The sequence below is a fragment of the Carcharhinus amblyrhynchos genome, chromosome 21 (genome assembly GCF_965287045.1).
Source record: "Carcharhinus amblyrhynchos chromosome 21, sCarAmb.v2.hapA, whole genome shotgun sequence".
Classification (NCBI taxonomy): Eukaryota; Metazoa; Chordata; class Chondrichthyes; order Carcharhiniformes; family Carcharhinidae; genus Carcharhinus; species Carcharhinus amblyrhynchos.
In genome coordinates this window covers 49051205-49073513 of record NC_137344.1, presented here as the reverse complement: position 1 = coordinate 49073513, position 22309 = coordinate 49051205, and the positions used below count along the sequence as shown (strand labels likewise).

General features: G+C 41.5%; 2 protein-coding genes across 8 annotated transcripts in view; both read left to right on the top strand.

Annotated features, from left to right (window-relative positions):
- pik3cg (phosphatidylinositol-4,5-bisphosphate 3-kinase, catalytic subunit gamma) overlaps positions 1 to 6698 on the top strand; it is a 44060-nt gene extending 37362 nt beyond the window's left edge. For both annotated transcript variants that reach the window (XM_080209123.1, XM_080209122.1), the window contains exons 10-11: positions 2130 to 2287; positions 2914 to 6698. In XM_080209123.1, coding sequence (XP_080065249.1) covers positions 2130 to 2287; positions 2914 to 3195 — 440 coding nt within the window. In that variant the 3' untranslated portion in view covers positions 3196 to 6698. The remainder of the gene's footprint in view (positions 1 to 2129; positions 2288 to 2913) is intronic.
- A 1874-nt stretch (positions 6699 to 8572) lies between these two features.
- Positions 8573 to 22309, top strand: part of fbf1 (Fas binding factor 1) — an 81255-nt gene continuing 67518 nt past the window's right edge. For 3 of the 6 annotated variants that reach the window (XM_080209121.1, XM_080209119.1, XM_080209116.1), the window contains exons 1-6: positions 8597 to 8670; positions 11358 to 11514; positions 15406 to 15433; positions 16728 to 16769; positions 18429 to 18519; positions 19722 to 19782. In XM_080209121.1, coding sequence (XP_080065247.1) covers positions 11512 to 11514; positions 15406 to 15433; positions 16728 to 16769; positions 18429 to 18519; positions 19722 to 19782 — 225 coding nt within the window. In that variant the 5' untranslated portion in view covers positions 8597 to 8670; positions 11358 to 11511. The other 3 variants (XM_080209118.1, XM_080209117.1, XM_080209120.1) reach the window with 3 other exon arrangements.

Genomic DNA, 22309 nt, shown 5'->3' with positions numbered 1-22309 from the left:
TCCAGTATCCGCAGTATTTTGCTTTTATATTGGAAGAAAAGGGGTTCGCAGAAAGATAAAATCATTCAGCAATAACAGAAACAATTTGGGTTGATTGTGGGTTCTTTGAAAAGAATGAACTATAATCTCAGTCACCCTCTTTCCCCATACACCTACATTGTCTTTTGCTTTTGAAGCATTTATCCAATTTCCTTGTGAAAGTTATTATGAATCTGCTTCCATCATCTTTTCAGATAGTAGATTCCAAATCATAAAACCTGCTGCTTATCTCCCTCCTGGTTTTTTACACAATTATCAGGAACCCAAATTTTACCAAAACACAGCATCATTTTGAACAGCTCTATTAAAGCTTCATCTCCTCTAAAGGGGAACCATCTTAGCCATTACAATTAGTTTCAGCATCTCTTGAGCTAGTAAAAGAGAAAAAAGAAAAACAAACTAGAGTTCTGATTATTAAGCCTTATCTTGTGAATAAAATTTCTATATGTGGATGTCTGGTGAGTACTGGAGAAGGCTTACCCGAAACACCCCATTGTGCCATAATCTGTCCTCTCTCTATCCATGCTCCTGTTAGTAGATGAACTTATACAAGACACCAGTTAGACCTCAGCTGGAGTACTGTGTGCAATTCTGAGTGCCACACTATGGGAAGGATGTAAACACATTTGAAAGAGTGCAGAAGAGGTTTACAGGAATGCTTTACAGAATATGCAAGTTCCAGTGATGAGAAACTTCAGTTATGAGGATCAATTGGAGTGGCTGGCACTGTTCTCCTTGGAGAAAAGAAGGCTAAGAGGACATTTGATGGAGATGCTCAGAATCATGAGGGGGCCGGACAGAGTAGATAGACAGAAACTGTTCCTGCTCATAAGGATATCAAGAACAGAAGGGCGCTGATTTAAAGTAATTTGGAAAAGAAGTGAATATAATGTGGGAAATATCTTCTTCACACAGTGAGTGGTGAGTGTCTGGAATGCACTGCCTGGAAGTGTGGTGGAGGCAGGTTCAATCGAGGCATTCATGTGGGCGTTAGATGATTATTTGAATAGAAGCAATGTGCAGGGGTATGGGGAAAAGGCAGGGGAAAGGCACTAAGTCATGATACTCGTTTAGAGAGCCGGTGTAGACACAATGGGCTGAACGGCCTCATGCACTGTAACAATTCTGTGATTCACATTACTGCAATTCATAGAATTCGTACAATGCAGAAGGGGGCCATTCAGCTCATTGAGCCTGCTCCAACAACACTCCTTCCCAGGCCCTATCCCTGTAACTGCACCCTGCTAATCCCCCTGATATTGGGGTTAATTTAGCATGGTCAATCGGCCAAACCCACACATCTTTGGAGTGTGGGAAGAAACTGGAGCACCCGGAGGAAACCCACACAGACATGGGGAGAACATGCAAACTCCGCACAGACAGTGACCTGTTTAACAAATAGAAATTACTTCAAAAGCTATAAATTGACTTAGTCTGATAACGATAATAGTAATGATGGAAATACTATTCTGAGTGCAATACACCTGAGCTGCTGCTGCTCACCAAGCCATTACTCACCCAAGAGTGGATCACTGCCCCCCCCTACCTCCCCCTCCCCAAGAGTGGGTCACTGTCCCCCCACCCACCCTCCCCAAGAGTGGGTCACTGCCTCCACCCCCACAAGAGTGGGTCACTGCCCTAGGAAGAGAAGAATGCTTGTGGCATGACATCACTATTGCATGATGCTATCAGAGTGCGGTAACAGTAAAATAGATTGGTTACCTTGTGTTCCAAGGTAGCTATGCTTGATCTTTGACAGAACTATCCATTCATCTCATTCCCTTGCTCTTTCCCCTTAATACTACAATTTTTATCTTTTCAAGTGTTTATTCAATTTCCTTTTGAAAATCACAATTGAATCTACTGCTCTGTCAATCCATCCCAGAATATGCAAGTTACAAAAACATTCTCCTCATATTCTGCTGTCCTTTTGCCAATTATCTTAATTCAGTCTCATTTGGTTACTGATCTGCATGCCAGTTTGTTTACTCTGAGACTCATTGACAATCATGGGAGAACTGTGAAAAGAACTCTCATGTTGGTATTAATAGAAATAAATGGACAAATTTCTGTTTTACAATTCCTAACAGGAAATCTTTTCCATATTGATTTTGGTCATATCCTTGGGAACTATAAAAGCTTTCTGGGAATCAATAAGGAGAGAGTCCCCTTTGTTCTGACTCCCGACTTTCTCTTTGTGATGGGTACAACTGGCAAGAAGACAAGCCAACACTTCCAAAAGTTTCAGGTACGTGAATCGAATGTTGTCAACACCTGACATTTCCCCCAGTGACTCCAAAGACATCTTCCCTCCATGTCTGCTCCTATGTCTTATGGTCTTAACCCCACATACTTATCCTGCTAGACCCCCTGACACTAATGGCACTTTGGCATGGCCAATCAACCTAACCTGCACATTTTTGGACTGTGGGAGGAAACCGGAGCTCCCAGAAGAAACCCACACCAACACAGGAGAAAGTGCAAACTCCATACAGTCACCTGAGGATGGAATTAAACCTGGGTCCCTGGTGCTGTGGGGCAGCAGTGGTAACACTGTGCCACCACTGTGAAATAATTTATGTTTGTGGGTATCAGATAATAATTCATAAGTTCAAATTTAAGCTTAACTTGTGTTTCTGTACTTGTGTGCTAAGGGTCAAATTTTTAGTTTGGCTTCATGTTAAATAAAGATGCCTGCCTGTCTGTGGGTTTTGCTTTCACTTTCAACTGGGCCTGTACCTTAATTAAAGGTTTACAATGTTAAAACAGTTACAGAGATATGTGATAATCCCCAGGAATCACCGAGTGAATTATCTGTTTAACATAGCTTTAACAAAAGAGAAAATAGCTACCATATTTCATTTCCTCCCACAGGATATCTGTGCCAAGGCTTACCTTGCTCTCCGCCAGCACACTAACCTACTGATTATACTCTTCTCCATGATGGTAATGACAGGAATGCCACAACTAACCAGCAAAGAAGATATTGAATATATTCGTGAGACACTGACTGTCGGCAAGAATGAAGAAGAGGCCAAGAAGCACTTTCTGGACCAGATTGAGATCTGCCGGGACAAAGGATGGACTGTCCAGTTCAACTGGTTCCTCCACCTTGTGCTCGGGATAAAACAGGGGGTTGAGAAACACTCTGCATAGCTATAAAAATGGGCAAAACGGAGGGAGAAGGACCCATGCAGTTTATGTTCTCAAACTAAGATTGGTGCGTAGCTCTCTCCCAAATTTAGCCTAATCCCAGTGCTGTTTGTTTGGTCAGGTTAGGCCAGAACCTAGTTTTTCAATGTTGAGCCTCAAGCAAGCTTGAAATCCTTTACTGCATTGCAAAAAAAACAGTAACAGCGCTGGCCCATAATGTAGCTCAAAGATATGAAAAGCTGAGTTGATCGCTGCTCTCAGCAACAGGCAAACGTCAAGTCTGCCCTCTACCCAAGGGGACTGTTCAATTGCTGGGGTCTGTAGTGACTTTGACACAAACATACTTGGAATTTTACTGTGTGTGGAAGGTAGAATGAAGAACTGTCAAAAACTGCAGACTGTTATTGTTAGCTCAAATGCTCAGAGTTCTCCAGTGATTTCCACAAAGAATCAGGAATTTAATTGACTTAGACGTGGCTCAAAATTTAATTAGCTTCCAACTCCCACCAATAGATGTACTTTTAAAATGCTTGCTGCTCTCCAACCCCTCTTCCTCATTAAATCTGCTATTACCATGGAGACCCTGTTGCACTGAATGGCAACTGCCGTGGCTATTCCTAACTCCTCTAAGCAGCTTTTATATTTAGCGTGCTGAGTACAGTTCTCTTGCAGTCACTGGCTTCCTGTTTTTATTGAGTCTTTGTGGCCTGGGTGAATAACCTGCCGGTTTAATTTTGAAGGTGTTGCTGGTGCCCAAGTCACATATTGGCACTTTGCATCCACACTAAACCGAATACAATGGCTGATGGAGAGATATCCCCAGGTTGCCATTCAGCTCTCCAAACATGAGGCTATTCGGACCATTGATGCATGATCCCCTGAGACTCAAAACTTGCACTGCACACTGTCCAGCTATCTGTTTAACAACTCCTAACACTCAACTTGGTTACCTTGTCTGGTAGATTACTCCATACTCCTGTCACACAATCCATTCTCTAGTATTGCATCTTCTGCCCCACTATCTTAATTCCGATGGAGGTTTGCGTAGACACAAGTTTCCCAAAAGAATATAAACAAAGCTCCGAAAGTGACATCAGAGGATGAGAAAAGTTCAGCTGATCATTTTTAACAATTGTAAATTTGTTCAGAAGAATATGAACAATATTTTGAAGGTATTAAAGAGAGGGAAGGTACTTCATGCATATGATTTGACAGAAGTGTTTTATATTATGAAGAGATAAAAGAATTGTTGTAAACTGTGAACGGGACAACGTAGAACTTCAAGAGGACATTGACAAGTTGGTGGAGCGGGCAGATGTGTGGCAGAGGAGTTTCAATGTGAAAAAGTGATGCATGTTGGTAGGAGAACATGGAGAAAAGGGGCAAAATTCTTAATGGTTCAGGAGCAGAGGAACCTTGATGTATATATGCATAGATCATTGAAGGTGGTAGGAGAAATGGAGGGAGCAGTTAATAAAGCAGATAATATTCTGGGCTTTATTAATGGGATTTGGAATACAAGAGCAAGAAAGTTATGCTGAACTTACACAACACTTTTAAGACCTTACTGGGAATATTGTGTTACAGTTCTGAGTGCCACACTATCGGAAGGATGTGAACGCACTGTAGAGAGTGCATAAGAGCTTTACAATGTTGGTTCCAGGGATAAGAAACTTCAGTTATGAGGACAGATTGGAGAGGTTGGGGACTGTTCACCTTAGAGAAGAAGGCTAAGAGTAGATTGATTGAGATGTTCAAAAGCATAAGGGAATAGACTGAGTAGACAGAGAAACTGTTTCTGCTTGTAAAAGGATGAAGAATGAGAGGATACAGGTTTAGTGATTTGCAAAAGAAGCAAATGTGATGTGAGAAAAAGCTTTTCACACAGCGAGTTGTTGAGGTCTGGAATGCACTGTCCATAAGCGTGGTGGAGGCAACTTCAATTGAGGCATTCAAGAAGACATTAGATGATTATTTGAGCAGACACAATGTGCAGGGGTATGGGGAAAAGGCAGGGGAATGGCACTAAGTCATAATGCTCATTTGGAGAGCCAGTGAAGACATGATGTGCCAATTGGCCTCCGTCAGTGTTGTAACATTGCTGTGATTCCAAGACAAGACTCAGCGGTTGCCAATCCCTCCAGGACTCTACTCCTCCACCCAGCTACAGGTAACTGCCACATGCTTCATTGCAAATATACTTTAAATTTTAAACACAGTGGAAAATTCCATCAACAATTGAGGGCCTTGTTTATTTTGTCACAGGCAGCAGGATAACTGGTTTGATCCTGTCATAAAACCTCGTTCTGGAATGATATTCAGTTTTTTCTAATGAGAGTCTTTAAGAAATCAAATACAAACACTCTTGTCTGAATCTAAAACAAAAACAGTTTTATTGAATCAAACTGCCAAACAATATGTTGGATTTCTTTGCACCAATAAAATTCATGATGTAAACAGTGAAATCTATTACATTGAATTGTTATGTACAATCTGCTGGAGGGCTTTCTCACTTCCTTGCAAGGCTGTGTGGAAAATATCGCAGGTTGGATTTTATTAATGTCTGCTCTTACAGCAGGAGATCATCCTCTGGGAACATATTACAGGAAATCAGAGCTAGTTCCTGACTGATTCACTCACCCCTTCCGGTGTACATTCCTGGTTTGTGGAAAGAATGCTAAACCAAAGCCTCACCTGTCCCCAAGTGAATGAAAAAGACCTTGACGCACTATTTCAAAGAATTCCCTCTGATGTTCTGGCCAATATAAATCACTCAATCAACATCACTAAAAAATAAACGATCTGCTTCTTGTAAGACACAAATTTTGCACAGATTGGCTGCCACCTTTCTGACATTGCAACTACACTTCACAAAGCATTTCACTGGCTGTAAAACTCTTTGGGACATCTTTTCATGCATCCTACAAATGTTTTTTTGTAAAAATGTATGGCAAGAACACAAGATCAGGGTAATTTGTGTTCATGTTGGTGCGTGTTCAGTCACCTTAATGAGATCTGTTGAACAGCCACACAGATCGGCTGTCTTTTACTCTAATATGTGATCTCGTCAGACAACAAATCCATTTGTGTCTGACTCGCTCCATAGTATTTCAGGCCCTTATTTCTGGGTGCCACCGTACCCAAAATTGTGCTCTGGTTGCAACTTGACACTATCAAGCTTCTGCTTGTGGATCATGTATGTGAGGTCATGACAGCGGTCTGGTGTGACATCAGTTACATGGGGATGGAACTTCAGTCCTGTTAGAGTTGGGGCGAGTGGACAGCAGGGGAGGAAGAGAGACAGAACTAGGAACAAAATCCAGCTCTATTCTCTTCCATCACAACAACAACCAGCAAATTCCCATTGGGATGGAGAGTGATCCAGACTCATGCTTTACCTTTCCCGCTTACATTCCAGAAGAATTTTCTGGGCATTTCAGGGATTACTCCTATTCTCACTGTGCTTTTATTGCAGTCAGTAATAGGCAGGGGTAGCATGTTGGGAGTACAAAGATTAACTTTTGCAATGGATCCCACAGAGATTGGCTACTTTCCAGTAACTGGTTAAATATTTTCTGCGGGGATTTTACAAAAATGTTCTTGCTAACATATTTTGAGATATATATCAATGAAATAGATTTAAAATTAGGAATTAAGAAGTTTGCAGAGGATGCAAAAAATTGGCCATGTGGTTGATAGTGAGGAAGAAAGCTCTCAAAGAAGGATGTCAGAGGAAAATGTCAATGACTGGTCAGGTCAGCAGAAAAGCTGCAAATGCAATCCAATCCAGAGGAGTATCATGAACTGAGGAAGATAAACTTTGAAAAGACATAGGCTGGTAGAATGGGTGGATAACCGCCAGGTGAAATCTAATGTCGAGAAGTAGAAAGTTTGACATTTGGTAGGAAGGCAAAGCAGAGACAAAATATAAACTAAAGAGTACAATTCTAAAGGATGGTGTATTTGCAGAGGGACTTGGGCATATATGTGCACAAATTGTTGAAGGTGGCAGGATAGGCTAACAAAACAGTTAATAAGGCATATGGAATCCTGCATTTTGTAAACAAAAGCAAAAGTTAAACAGCAGGGAAGCACTGATTAATCTTTATAATTAAGGACCTCACGCGCTCCGGCCATCCTCTCTTTCAACTTCTTCCATTGGGAAAGAGATACAAAAGTCTGAGGATATGGACCAACTGACTCGAACAGCTTCTTCTCTGCTGCCGTCAGACTTTTGAATGGACCTAACTCGCATTAAGTTAATCTTTCTCTATACCCTGTCTATGACTACATTTTGCACTCTCTCCTTTCCTTCTCTATGAATGGTATGCTGTCTGTATAGTGCACAAGAAACAATACTTTTCGCAGTATACCAATAAATGTGACAATAATAAATCAAATTAAATTATAAAACACTGGTTTGGCCTCAACTGGAACATTACGTCCAATTTAGGTTCCAACTTTAGGAAGGTTGTGAATGAACGGAGAGAGTGCAGAACAGATTTAAAAGCATGGTTACAGGGATGAATGATTCAGTTGTGTGAATGGATTAGAGAAGCTGTGACTGTGATGCTTGGAGAAGAGGTCTGAGAGGAGATGTGATGCATACAGATGTTGAAAATCATGATAAGGGATATAGACAAAGTAAATAGGGAGAGACTGTCCCCATTGGCAGTAGAATGGAGAACCAGAGGACAATAATTTAAGCTGAGTAACAAGGAAACTGAGGGTGAATAACCAAAAAGAGCCGGGGAAAAACATTTTAAGCAACAAGTAGTTAGTTTAGGCAGTGCACTGCAGTTTCTGTGATGGAGAAATATTCAAGGGTGCCTTTTAAAAGGGATGTTAATGATTACCTGAACAGAAACGATTTATCGGTGTTGGGGCAGTGAGCCAGCACGGCGGTGAAGGGCCGAATGGCCTCCTGTCGTCTCTGAAGGAGAACTACAACTCCCACAATGCCCCGCGGCACACGAACCCACGCATGCGCACTGACCTGTAGCCAGTGTACAAAAAGGGGGTATTTTAATCAGAATTGCGTGGAAAACCCTCACCTCATTTCTGCTCACTTTATGCCGTCTACCCGCGTCAAATTTAAGCGGCCAAGCGCTGGTCGCCGATTCTGGCCGCTTCGACGCGTCTCCATGGTAACAAACCGTCTGGATCAACTGCCGGAACCGCCACCCCCACCCGCATTAACTCAATCTTGCTTCAAACTGAAGCGTGTCCGCCGGGGGGGGGGGCAAGGAGGAAAGAGAGAGAGAAAAGACCCCACGCAGAACGGAGACCCTCACTGTAAACCGGGGAGTGTTCAGAGCAAGAGCGGGAAACGGAAGTCTGGTTCCGGGTCAGAGGGGGGGGGGGGGGGTACCCCGGAAGTGCTGGTGTTGCTAAGGGCAGTGATGCCAATGGGAGAGGTGAGGGAGATGTGTTCACACTGGCTCACAGCGAGAGTCTGCACACGGCCTTTCATCCTCAGTGAGACACAAGCCATTTGCTTTATTATTGTCACATGAATTAACGTACAGTGAAAAGTATTGTTCCTTGGGCGCTATGCAGACAAAGCATACCGTTCATAGAGAAGGAGAGAGTGCAGAATGTAGTGTTACGGTCATTAGCTGGGGTGTAGAGAAAGATCAACTTAATGCAAGGTAAGTCCATGTAAAAGTCTGACAGCAGCAGGGAAGAAGCTGTTCTTAAGTCGGTTGGTACGTGACCTCAGACTTTTGTATCTTTTTCCCGAAGGAAGAAGGTGGAAGAGAGAATGTCCGGGATGCGTGGGGTCCTTAATTATGCTGGCTGCTTTGCCGAGGCAGTGGGAAGTGTAGACAGAGTCAATGGATGAGAGACTGGTTTGTGTGATGGATTGGGCTTCGTTTGTGACCCTTTGCAGTTTATTGCGGTCTTGGAAGTGCAAGAGCCATACTAAGCTGAGATACAACTGGAATGAATGCTTTTTCTGGTGTATCTGTAAAAGTTAGCGAGAGTCGTAGTAGACGTGCCAAATTTCCTTGGCCTCCTGAGAAAGTAGAGGCTTTGGTGGGCTTTTTTTAACTATAGCTTCAGCATGAAGGGACCAAGACAGGTTGTTGATGATCTGGACTCCTAAAAACCTGAAGCTCTAGACCTGTTGACGTAGACAGGGGCATGTCCTCCACTATGCTACCTGAAGTCGATGATTATCCCTTTCATTTTGTTGACATTGAGGGAGAGATTATTGTCATTGTACCAGTTCACCAGATTCTCTATCTCTTTCCTGTTCCATCTCATTGCTGTTTGAAATCTGACCCACTACAGTGGTGTCATCAGCAAACATGAAAATCGAATGAGAGAGGAATTTGGCCACACAGTCAGAGGTATAGTAAGGGCTGAGGACACAGCCTTGTAGGGCACTGGTGTTGAGGATGATCATGGAGGTATTGTTGTTGCCTATCCATACTGATTGTAGTTTGTGAGTTAGGAAGCCTAGGATCCTGTTGCGGAAGAAGAAGCCGAGTCTCAGGCAATGGAGTTTGGAGTTTTGTAGGAATGGTGGTGTTGAAGGCTGAGTTGTAATCAATAAATAGGCTTCTGACATAGGTGACTTTATTGTCCTGGTGTTCCAGGGAGTGTAGGGCCAGGAAGATGGTGTCAGCTATGGACCTGTTGTGGCAGCAGGTGAACTGTAGTGGATCCAGGTAGTCTGGGAGTCAGGAATTGATTCATGCCTTGACTAACCTTTTGAAGCACTTCATAACAATGGCTGTCAGAGCCAATAAACGATAGTTATTAAGGCACATTTCCTGGCTTTTTTTTTGATACCAGGCAATCGGGAGAGATCAATGATTTCACCTTCCTCTCTTCCACTGCATGTGATTCTCGATTGAATTATCGAGAGCAATCAGGAGGAACAGTGTGATTCAGAATGCCACAATGTCGATGATTCTATTTGGTAATAATGCTCCATGTAAACAGACTAAGAAAGAATGAAGGTTGACATAGTGCTTTTCACATAGCATTGTCTAATAGCCTGATAGTTCATCCATGTTACATATTACAGGATGTTCCAGAGCATTAGATCTACCAAAATGTATCACTTCACATTTATCTGGATTAAACTCCACCTGCCATTTCTCCGCCGAATTTTCCAGCCTATCTATATCCTGCTGTATTCTCTGACAATGTTCATCACTATCCGCAACTCCAGCAACCCTTGTGTCCTCCGCAAACTTATTAATCAGACCAACTACATCTCCTTCCAAATCATTTATATTTACCACAAACAGCAGAGGTCCCAGTACAGAGCCCTGCGGAACACTGCTAGTCACAGACCTCCAATCAGAATAAGACCCCTCCACTGCTATCCTCTGTCTTCTATGGCCAAGTACAGTAAAAAGTCTCACAACACCAGGTTAAAATCACAACCTGGTGTTGAGAGACTTTTTACTGTGTTTACCCCAGTCCAATGCCGACATCTCTACATCATGACTTCTATGGCCAAGCCAGTCCTGTATCCATGTAGCTAGTTCACCTTTGATCCTGGGGGTTCTCCCTGGAGGTTGTGCTCAGCTGTGGACCTCTGGTTGGTTCTACTCCCCAGATACACGTTGTGGGGGCCCTGTTGTGATTCACATCAGTGTGAATGGACAATGTAACATGGACGAGGTATCAGGCTATTAGACAATGCTGTGTGAATATAATGAACAACTGCATTGGTTTTCTCCTGTCTTTCTATATTTATATATGGAGAAATGGTCAAGCTGTACTGTACTAGTTCTGGGGGTGTGTTGAGTTAGCGGTAAAAATAGAAAATCTCTAATAAAAGTATATTTCAATCATGAAATGTGACATAGCTAGCAGCCACACTATATTGCGTTCCTTTTTACAACTCAATGGGCGGGATTTTACGACCTCACTCGTCCCGAAACCGTAAAATCCCACTCGAGGTCAACGACCATCCCATCGTCTGCCCCTCGTCCGCTCCGATACCCATGGCGGGTAGCAGGGTTAAATACTGGCCATTGTTTGTAAGAACTATTGCATGTGTTCGTAGACAGTTATTTGAATTAGGTCCACGAGGGCCTTGCACTTTGTAACTGCAGTATACCAAAGTAACCCAATGTTTGCCAAGTAGCTACTGTTTATAATGGTTAAGATTGTACCTTACTTAGTCCTTTTCCTTTCAGTCTTCTCCAATGAAGAGGAGAGTAGTGGAACCCACATAATCTAATGCAGTATGAAACTTAAATTCCAGTCAAGATTGATGCCTGTGTGTGAACCTGTGTACAAGTAGGAATGCTGATTGTGTTTATCGCAGCCTGGATTGGAAAGTGATCAGAGATGGTAAGTGAGGAGCTGTTCCTATGTCAGTTATTCCATCGGGTTGAAACAAAGGCAACACCATGATTGTCCCTTAGTATAAATGCCTGGATTATTACTTGCAATGGTTTTGTACTCATTTAAGATTCAGAGAAATAGGTTATTTGGGTGTATACAAAAAAGTCAAGAATAGTAAGGCCTACATGCAGAATAATGGCCCAGGTCAGGTACAGTACAGCTGAAATACAGAGCAGTGGCCAGATAAGGTACGGCACGGGTTATAAACAGAGTATCAGGCAGGTCAGATATAGTATGGGTTATATACAGAGTATATCAGCCAGGTTAGTATAGCATGGGTTATATGCAGAGTTTCAGCCAGGTCAGGTTATATGCAGAATAATGGTTAAGTCAGGTAAACCACAAGCTATATACGGAGTAAATGCCTGGTCAGGTATATTGCATGTCTTATATTCAGAGTTACAGCCGGGTCAGGTATAGCATAGCTTATATACAGAATAATGGTCAGGTCAGGTGTGGCGTGGGTTACATACAGAATAATGGTCAGTCAGGTATAGCATAGTTTATTTTGCGAGTAAAGCTCATGTTACACTATCTAGCATTTCTAGGCAAGAATATTAATTACATAAGAACAAATTTACCTTTACACTGTTTGATCAAGCTATGTAGGGGCAATGTTCAGATTGATCCTGGAATAAAGGAGTTTTGCGTAAGAACCCAAGTAAAGGCCGTGAAGCTCATAATGATATGATAAATAGTAATATAACCACCAGCTACATTTTTGTACTGGGCTGACCCATAAAAGGTATACTTCAAAAATGGTGGATGGAACTCAATTCTGAAATCCATACCCTCCCCATTCCTGCCTTCAGCAGTTTTGATTGGCATGTGAAATGGGGGTTATGGGGGGGCTCACATTCATGTCCAAAGCTGTGCGAATGTCTCAGCAAGTAGAGGCAGGCCTTTTAACCTGACCGCCTTGGCATCTGCCAACATCCATGTCTGTGGCGAGAGGTCAAGGCGTTGACTCTTGACTGTCCTGATGAGAGCAAAGACAGCAATTACTTTCAGCTGTATTGATATTGCCAGCTTCACTGTGGAATTGGACAATTTTCATGAAATCAGGGTATTTTTGAAGGCTATAATCTTCACACCAGTTCAAAAGTATAAATGATGGAGGATCTCTGATTTGGAAGCAGGATATGAGTTTGAAAGGTGTTACCACTGTCACATGTCATGAAATGCTTTGTGATAATTTGCATATATTGTATGAAAATCATGATAAGGCTTTGTTTTGTAAAGCTGTGTCCATTAAATTGAACAGTATTATGAAAGTTGAACAGTAATCATAGGCATTAGAGTATGTTATAAGTTTATTTTTATAAAGTTTATTTATTTATTAGTCACAAATAGGCTTACATTAACATTGCAATGAAGCTACTGTGAAATTCCCCTAGCCACCACATTCTGGCGCCTGTTTTGGTCAATGCACCTAATCAGATGTCTTTTACACTGTGGGAGAAGACCAGTGCACCTGAAGGAAACCCACACAGACACAAGGAGAACGTGCAAACTCCACACAGTGACCCAAGCTTGGAATTCAACCCAGGTCCCTGGCGCTGTGAGGCAGCAGTGCTAACTATTGTGCCATCATGCTATTTACTGGATAAATGCATTGCACAATAGTGAAATTCAGATTCACCTGTGCAAATTGTTCACTTCACATCCTTGTTTTCCTTCAATTTCAGCTCAGTCATCTTTTTGGCCATTTCAAAGCTTTATATGCTATCAGCCAGATTTTCGCCCACATATCCGACTTACCCATCTGCAAACTCCTTATGTCGTCTTCACAACATGTTTTAATTTTCTGTTTTAATTTAATTCATATGTACTATAAAAATGCAGAAATTCAATCACTTTCAATGCATTTCAACGGTGAGCTATACAGTGAGGTGTAATTTTTGTGCAGCTAAAACAAATCTCGCACAGCGGCTAATGGATTTTTTGAACATCTATCCTTGCCTGCATTGCTTTATTAAAGGCACATAAATAAGAGTGAACGTCATTAATTTCACCATTATTTTGGGTCAGTTATGGCCCCATGTTTTTCAGCCAGTGTCAAGTTAGATCCTTGAGGTTGTCATTCTGCAGTGAGGAACTGCAGTTAATTAGCAAAGCTACAAGGGCGAACTGGTATACAGAATAGAAGTGTCCCTGGTTTAACAAAAAATGCTCTTCTGAGTTTGGGGTTAAGGCAGATGGTCGAGACAGAGTGGAAGCATATAGGATCATAAGAAATAGGAACAGGAGTAAGCCATTTGGTCAATTCATGGCTTTTTGGCCAATTATAGTTTGCAGCTAAGCATTGCTCAGAAACGCCACTGGGGAAGAGGTTTCAGCTGCTGGCATTCCACCGACCAAGGGACCAGAATCGGCAAGACACCTCGGTTTCATGTGAGTGATGGTTCGATGAGGCACTGGGTGTCTCTGAATAACAAGGGCCCTACCACAATTCTGACTGGGTTTGCCTCTTGGGCTTCCCATATGGTGAGTCCCCCACCAGCCACTGGGTTAATACCAAATGGCATTGGCCTGAGGCCTTTAAGTGGACATTAATTGCTCACTCAAGGTATCAATTGGTGGCAGCGTGGGAAGGCTGTCCTCAGTCATGGCAGAACCTCCTGCCTGTTTATATGCCTCCTGCCACCAAACCTGCATCAGGAGAGGGTATTAAATTCCACCCTCTGTGTTTTGTGGCCCTTGTTATGTCCCAGGCCAGAAACTCCAAGGTGATTTATGAAGATAGCCTAGACCCTAAGTTTTTACATTTGTATTTGGCTTTAGCATTAGCATAAGGTGTTTCACTCCAGGGATGATTCTAGTGACCCGCTGGAAAGCTTTTATCAAACAATGTTTATTTAAGAACACAGTTGGAATATAATTTTAAAAAAGCATAACATTTACCAGTTACAAGAAAACAACCACATTATTATAAAGACCTTTACAGCTAACTATACTGTTCCAAATCAAACAACACACACAAACATACATTCCTTTCTAGCTTGGCACAAAAAATACAGTATGTTTGCTTTACCTTGATCATACAATCCCTACAGTGCAGAAAGAGGCCATTTGGCCCATTGAGTCTGCACCGACACAATCCCACCCAGGCCTTATCCTCGTGACCCCACATATTTACCCTGCTAATCCCCCTGACACTAAGGGTCAATTTAGCATGGCCAGTCAACCTAACCTATACATCTTTGGAATGTAGGAGGAAACTGGAGCACCAGGAGAAAACCCACATAGACATGGGGAGAACATGCAAACACTGCACAGATAGTTACCCGAGGCCAGAATTGAACCCGGCCCTTTGTGCTGTGCGGCAGCAGTGCTAACCACTGTGCCACCCAATTGATACTGTCCATCACAGGTAACTGTCTGGAGTCTGCACGCTCTTTCTGTGTCTGCGTGGGTTTCCTCGGGGTGCTCCAGTTTCCTTCCACAGTCCAAAGATGTGTAAGATTGATTGGTCATGCTAAATTGACCCTTAGTGTCAGGGGCGCTAGCTAGGGTAACTGCATAGTTAGTGGGGATAGAGCCTGGGTGAGATTGTGTTGGTGCAGACTTGATGGGCTTAATGGCTGCCTTCTGCACTGTAGGGATTCTGGGATTCCAAGATCATGAGTAAGAAGGGCAGAGAATACTCCAAAACATGATATAACCTGGGAATAAATAACCTGGGAATACTCAATGGAGTGGTGTGGTTTAACCTTGAATTTCACATGGGCGCCTGTTGTTTTTTTTAAGCATTAATTTAAAATGACATTTTACTTACTTTCAACAAATAATTTTGAACATGTTTAACTTGTAAATGAACAATTGTTTGTGTTTCAGGGATCAAAACAAAAGAAAGGTTTTCGAGGTGAGTAATGTGTATATCTCCTTGTTTAATGAAATTGCTGATAGTAATTTAAAGAGAAAGAAATGTCTTCCAAAGGGAGACCATTGAAGTTTTGTAAAACATGTAACAATATCCGTGAAGTTTTTTAAAAAAAGTGAAGCATTGCCATGTTGGATCCCTTTGCTTCCTCATCATTCTGGTCATATCACAGTGTGAACTGGAATGATTACACTGATTACTGTTACGACATGGATGTTGAACCACTACAGAAGTGAATTTAGAATCTGCCTTAGAAGGCGAACTACTGGGGACATTGCATTATGCAAAAGAGAAAATGGGCACATTAAATCTTCCATCACTGAAAATATTCAGCAGTGATCCAAGTACAATCTCTTCTTATCATCTGTAGCACAGGAGACGAGTGGAGAGTTGTCAGGGATGAGATGTTTCCCACCATGCTCACCACTCACATTGCTATCTGCTGATTTGAATGGAAATATTAGACAGTCTCAGTTGCAGATATCTTGCATACCCTCCTCGGGTCTAGGGACTGGCTGTTTCATGCTTTGGTCTGAGGAGTAAAAGTGTTCCATGTTTGTATGCAGTCTTCTTTATAGAGGATGTGGATTCTTTACATGGCATTACCATGGTACCATGCAGGAATCCATTAGAGAAGTGGTGTGACTGATGTTAACTAGAACATAGAACATTACAGCGCATTACAGGCCCTTCGGCCCTTGATGTTGCGCCGACCAGTGGAACCAGTCTAATGACCCTCTAACCGAAACTATTCCAATGTTATCCATATGCCTATCCACTGACCATTTGAAGGCCCTTAAAGTTGGCGAGTCCACGACTGCTGCAGGCAGGACATTCCACGCCCTTACTACCCTCTGAGTAAAGATGCAACTAAATCTGACCCACATGCTGTGTTTCCAGAGCTCCGATGTTAGAGCTACTTAGCTGAAACACTGCAGATGCTGCCTCCTATTATTCTCTGAATAGTCTGCAACAACTGAAAACCCACCCTTTAGTCCCATATCCCTTTGAGTGAACAGTCAATCCCCATTTAGTACCTGCCCCAGTATGAACCTCTTGGATATTCCAATGCAATTGGATATGTACTTTAAGAAGAAAATTTGCAGTGTAATGTAGAAAGAGCAGGGGAGTGGCACGAATTGGACAGCTCTTTCACAGAATTGACAACGGCTTGATAAGTCAAAAAGCCTCCGTACGTGCTGCATCATTTCATGCCTTCATTGCTAGGCGTGAGAGTGCAACATTCTGTGATAATACTGTCTATGTTCTGTTTCAGAATCGATTGATAACGTACTGGATGACCTCCTTGGAGAGGATGGTAGGCTATGGTGATTTTATCCTTCTGATAACCCAGAGTGGACAAATTAGTGCAGTTTAATTGCAGCATATCGAGAATCATCTGTGTCTCAGAGACCTCCTTACAGTTATTCTGATTATTTTAATTGGAAAATTCCACGGTGAAGGACTAAAGCTCAGATTGCAGGACAATGCCAAGTTTAAAAAGAGTAGCAGCAAAGACAAATCAAATAGTAATGGAGAATTGATGTTGGCATTTTGTATGCCACTAGTTTGCCAATTTCATTAACCTGTCTATGTCTTAAATGAGCACAGGAATACTGCGGGAGTTTAATGCTGGTAAAACCGTGCAATGAGGACCTGTTCTGAAGAACAGTTTACTGCTCTTGTCCTTCGAGGTGGCATTACATTAACTAAGTTTCCCTTTCCACAGATGTTGCTGGACCTCTGAATTGTTCCAGCCGTTTGTTTTTATTTCAGATCTCCAGCATTGCAATTTTTTTTTTATTTTTGTGAGAATATTAACATCATTAAAACTGAAGCAAGAAAGTTTAACCTGGAGTGAAGGTTAGCTATAATACATTTGTGACACTACCAGCATCTGATTTTGATTTTATTTATTGTCAGATGTATTAGCATACAGTGAAACGTATTGTTTCTTGTGCGCTATTTAGACAAAGCATACCATTCATAGAAAAGGAAAGGAGAGTGTGCTGAATATATTGTCGAGAAAGTGCAACTTAATACGACGTAAGTCCATTCAAAAGTCTGATGGTAGCAGGAAAGAAGCTGTCCTTGAGTTAGTTGGTATGTCTCCTTAGACTTTTGTATCTTTTTCCTGATGGAAGAAGGTGGAAGAGAGTATGTCCAGGATGCATGGGGTCCTTAATTATGCTGGCTACTTTTCCGAGGCAGCGGGAAGTGTAGACAGATTCAGTGGATGGGAGGCTATTTGCATGATGGATTGGGCTTCATTCATGACCCTTTGTAGTTTCTTGCGGCCTTGGACAGAGCAGAAGCCATACCAAGCTGTGATACAACCAGAAAGAATGCTTTGTACGGTGCATCTGTAAAAGTTGGTGAGAGACGTAACAGACATGCCAAGTTTCCTTAGTGTCCTGAGAAAGTAGAGGCATTGGTGAGCTTTCTGAACTGAACTGCAGCTGGAGGGACTAGGACAAGTTGTTGATGATCTGAACTCCTAAAAACCTGAAGCTCTTGACCCTTTGTACTTCATCCTCATTGATGTAGACAGGAGCATGTCCTCCACTACGCTTCCTGAAGTTGATGATTATCTCTTTCATTTTGTTGACATTGAGGGAGAGATTATTGTCATACTAGTTCACCAGGTTCTCTATCTCTTTCTTGTACGCCATCTCATTATTATTTGAGGTGTTGGTAGGTTTTCTTGACTATAACATTGCATGGAGCACCAGGACAGGTTGTTGGTGATCTGGACATCTGAAGGCCAATAGCGTTTAAAATATAAAACTGTGTCTTTCATATTGAGTGGTAACAGCTTAATTTATCTTTCCACTGTGTTGTCTAAAACTTCTACAACGAATGGAGAAAGGCAATCTAAGGTAGTTTAAAGAAAAAAATAAAGTATCTGTGCTGAATTTGTGACTTTAGGAACTGTGGGTGTGCTAAAAGTTTTACTTCTGCTACTTTCTTTTTGCAGATGGATCTCCTGATAAACCTGCTTTACCAACTGCACATTCAGGAAGCAACCTCAGGAGATCAGCCCCTACATCATCCAGAACCAACAAGAAGTACGTAAATTTGCAGACTAATACTGTCTGTAGCACCAATAAGCATGCTGCGTAGATATTTGTAGTGTTCACTCAGGTATTTAATTTCACGGAATTTGGAAGTTTAATTTCAGCTTTCAACATAAAATGGAGTGTATTCAAAGTATCACTTAAACAGAAACAGTGCATCAAATGTAATTTTTAGTTTCTGTACAATAAAAATATAGATTTTGTTATAATCTAGGTCGGAATCCCCAAGGTGTTTTATGAAGTTTGCCTAGCCCATATGTTTTGCACTTTAAATTTGGTGCGGTGAGCATCACTGTTTCACTCCAGGTATGATTCAAATGACTACTAGTGAGCATTTATCTAACAAAGTTTATTTAATGATACATTTAATGTAGAATAAGACAATTAGCAATAACATTTACCAATTACAAAGAGAAAAAAAACAACCATGGTATTGTATAAACCTTAACAGCTCAAAGTACTTTTCCAATCAAACAAACATTCTTACAAACATATACCTCACTAGGTTTAAATGCAGAAAAACGAGTATGCTCATGTGATGCTGGATCTTTCCAACCCCCTCCTTTGGATGGTGAATTGAAAACTGAGGTCATCCAACGCTGATACTTCCAGCACATTTCAAGAGACAGAGGCGCTCCTTGCCTCTAGTTACTAGGTAGCCAGTCGCCAAGAGCTAAATTTTCAATATCAGGGAGAGAGACAAAAACACTGCATCAGCCTGGAGTCCAAACACCTCCTAACTAGCCAGCAGCCAAACTGTAAGTGAACCCTTAGATTTATCTGTGAAGGAACCACCAGACCTTGTCCTGTCAATCAGCCTTCTCCTAACAATTCAATAGGGTTGTAGAACTCCAGGACATTTCATTAGGCCCAGATTTAAAATAAACAAGATGCCTGTTATATTACTACAGCAGACATCAAGGCAATAATACAAAAAAAAGGCCTGCTTAAAAAAAAACTGCAGAGAAACATGATGCCGTTTCTTTAAGGCACAATAGTGTCACAATTGTAACTAAATGCACTGGAGTTTCCCCTGGTTTGTTAGGGTTATTGCAGTGGGTGCCCTAGGGTTGTCCTAATATATGGAGATTAATGTTGCAAGCGCTTTGGTGATTCCTTGATCTTTAGATATTAATGCTGTAGCATTGTGCTGATTTATCAAGATTAATACAATGAGTGTTTCTTCTCTTCAGGTCATTGCTAGATGATGACTTTTTCAGTAAATTGGCACAGGATGTCAACAAGGACAACGAGGTCTGTGTATTTTTTTTGTTTTACACATTTGCTGTATATTCCATACCTAATAGAATGGTCTAATGAGCATAAACAAAGCCGTGTTCAAAGCTAAGGCACTCCAGAAGATCCAGTCTTCAATTCCAGAATTGCCGTGTGTTATCTGATCCCTGTTGTGGGGCAAATTTTATGTAATGTCTGTAGCTCCCGGTGAGTGAGGAGAAATAAAATCACCCAAACTTCTTGTTGCTAATCATTTCCAGATACTCTGTTGGAAAATGGATGTATGTAGATTGGCCAAGTTAATTAAGTTGATTGAAAAGGAATAGAGTAAAATGGAGAGCTAGAAATACAAAAACAAATTATAAGAACTTTAACAAACATATAAATAGATGAACATTGGTCCTTTAGAGGCTGAGACAGGAGAAATTATTATGAGCGAATGAGGAAATGGCATAGACATTGAACAAATAGCAAAGATATAAATTATGGACTAGATATAGAGGGGCAACCAAGGGGTTACTAAGGGTCAGGGACTTAAGATAATTAACATCACCAGAGAAAAAGCATTAATGAAAGTTAAGAGACGAAAATCTGACAAATCCCCTGGACCTGGTGCACTGAATCCTAGAGTTCCAAAAAATAACTGTGGAAATAGTGGCTTCAATTATCATAAATTCCCAGGAGTCTAAAATTCTCCCAGTGGATTGGAACTTATCACGTGTAACATTACTGTTCAAGAAATAAGAGGGGAGAGAAAACCAGGAGCAACAGGCTGGCTAAGCTGACATTAATTGGGAAATGCTGGAATTTATCATTGAGGATGAACAACGCACTTTGAAAATCATGTTTGACAGTTTAATTCAAGCTTTTTGACGATATAAGTAGTAGGGTAGATAAAGGAGAACCAGTAGATTAGTACACTTGGATTTCCAAAAGGCATTTGACACACTCTTATCTACAGGGTCCCCATTATCCACTTTGCTTGCTACGCCTTGGAAAAACTCTAGCAAATTAGTTAAACACGATTTACCCTTCATAAAACTGCTAACTGATGGATTGCATAAGAACATAAGAAATAGGAGCAGGAGTAGGCCATCTAGCCCTTCGAGCCTGCCCCGCCATTCAATAAGATCATGGCTGATCTGTCGTGGCTCAGTTCCACATTCCCGCCCTCTCCCCATAACCCTTAATCTCCTCTCTTATCAAAAACCCATCCACCCGCGTCTTAAAAATATTTAGCGCGGTAGCCTCCGTTTGGACTTTCCAAATGCCCTGATAATATCTCATTAATAATGGATTCTAACAATTCCCCTAACAACCGATGTTAATCTAACTGGTCTATAATTCCTTTCTCTCCACCACCACCGCACCACCATCCATCCATCCATCCATTCTCTCTCCTCCTCCACCCCCCCCCCCCGAATAAGGGTGTTATATAAGTCTTTTTCCAATCCACTGGAACCTTTCCTGCTTCCAGGAAATTTTGGAATACTATAACCAAAGGAATCACCATCTCTGCTGCCACTTCCTTTTGGACCCTGGGATCCAGGCTGTTGGACCCTGAGGACTTGCCTGCATTCAATCCCAGTAGTTTATTCAACACTTTTTCCCTCTTGGTGATGATTATTTGAAGTTCTTTCCTTTCTATTACTCTGTATTGCCTGTTACTATTGGGATGGTACTAGTGTCCTCCACTGTTAAACTGAGACAAAACACAACATTTGTGTTCCCCATTATTTACACTCAAGTCTTATTTTTCTAGGGTCCAACATTCATTTTTGCTACTCTCTCTTTTATATTCTGATAGAAGCTTTTGCTATCCTTTTTGTACTACTATTCTTTCATTATTTACCTTTGCTCTTTTATTACTTTTTTAGTAGCCCTTTATAAGTTTCACATCCTTCCAGCCTGCCACTTGCAATTGCAATATGATATGCCTCAGTTTTTAATCTTTGTTATTTTTCAACTTTCTTGCTTTTACTACATTCAAGTTTAAATAATAAATGAATAAGGTTAACCAGCAAACCATGAAAGCTCTTATGAAGTTGTATGTGGACGTAAAATATTCTACAAGTGTTTTTCAAACTGTTGCTGAGACTAACTTGCTACTTTCGATATTCCTTTCCCCTCTTACATTCAGTCGGGAGGAGTTGATTGACTATCTCCTTAAATATCTGTTACTGATCGTCAACTGTCCTACCTTATAGTCTTCCAGCCCAATCCACTATGACCAGGTCTTTTCTCATGGCTATGTAGTTAACCTTTGTTTAGCTCCCGAATGCTACTGTGTGACTCCCAATTTCTCACCGTCAAAATGAATTTAAAATTCTAGCATGCTATGACCACTCTTCCCTAGAGGATCCTTAAATATAAGATCATTAATTAATTTCTCCTGATCACACGACACCAAATCCAGAATAGCCTGCTCCCTAGTTGGTTCTACAACATATTGCTCCAAAAAACAATCTCAAATACATTCAATGAATTCTCTCTTGAGGCTAGCCTTGCCAGTTTGATTATCCAGCCTATGAGCATATTGAAATCA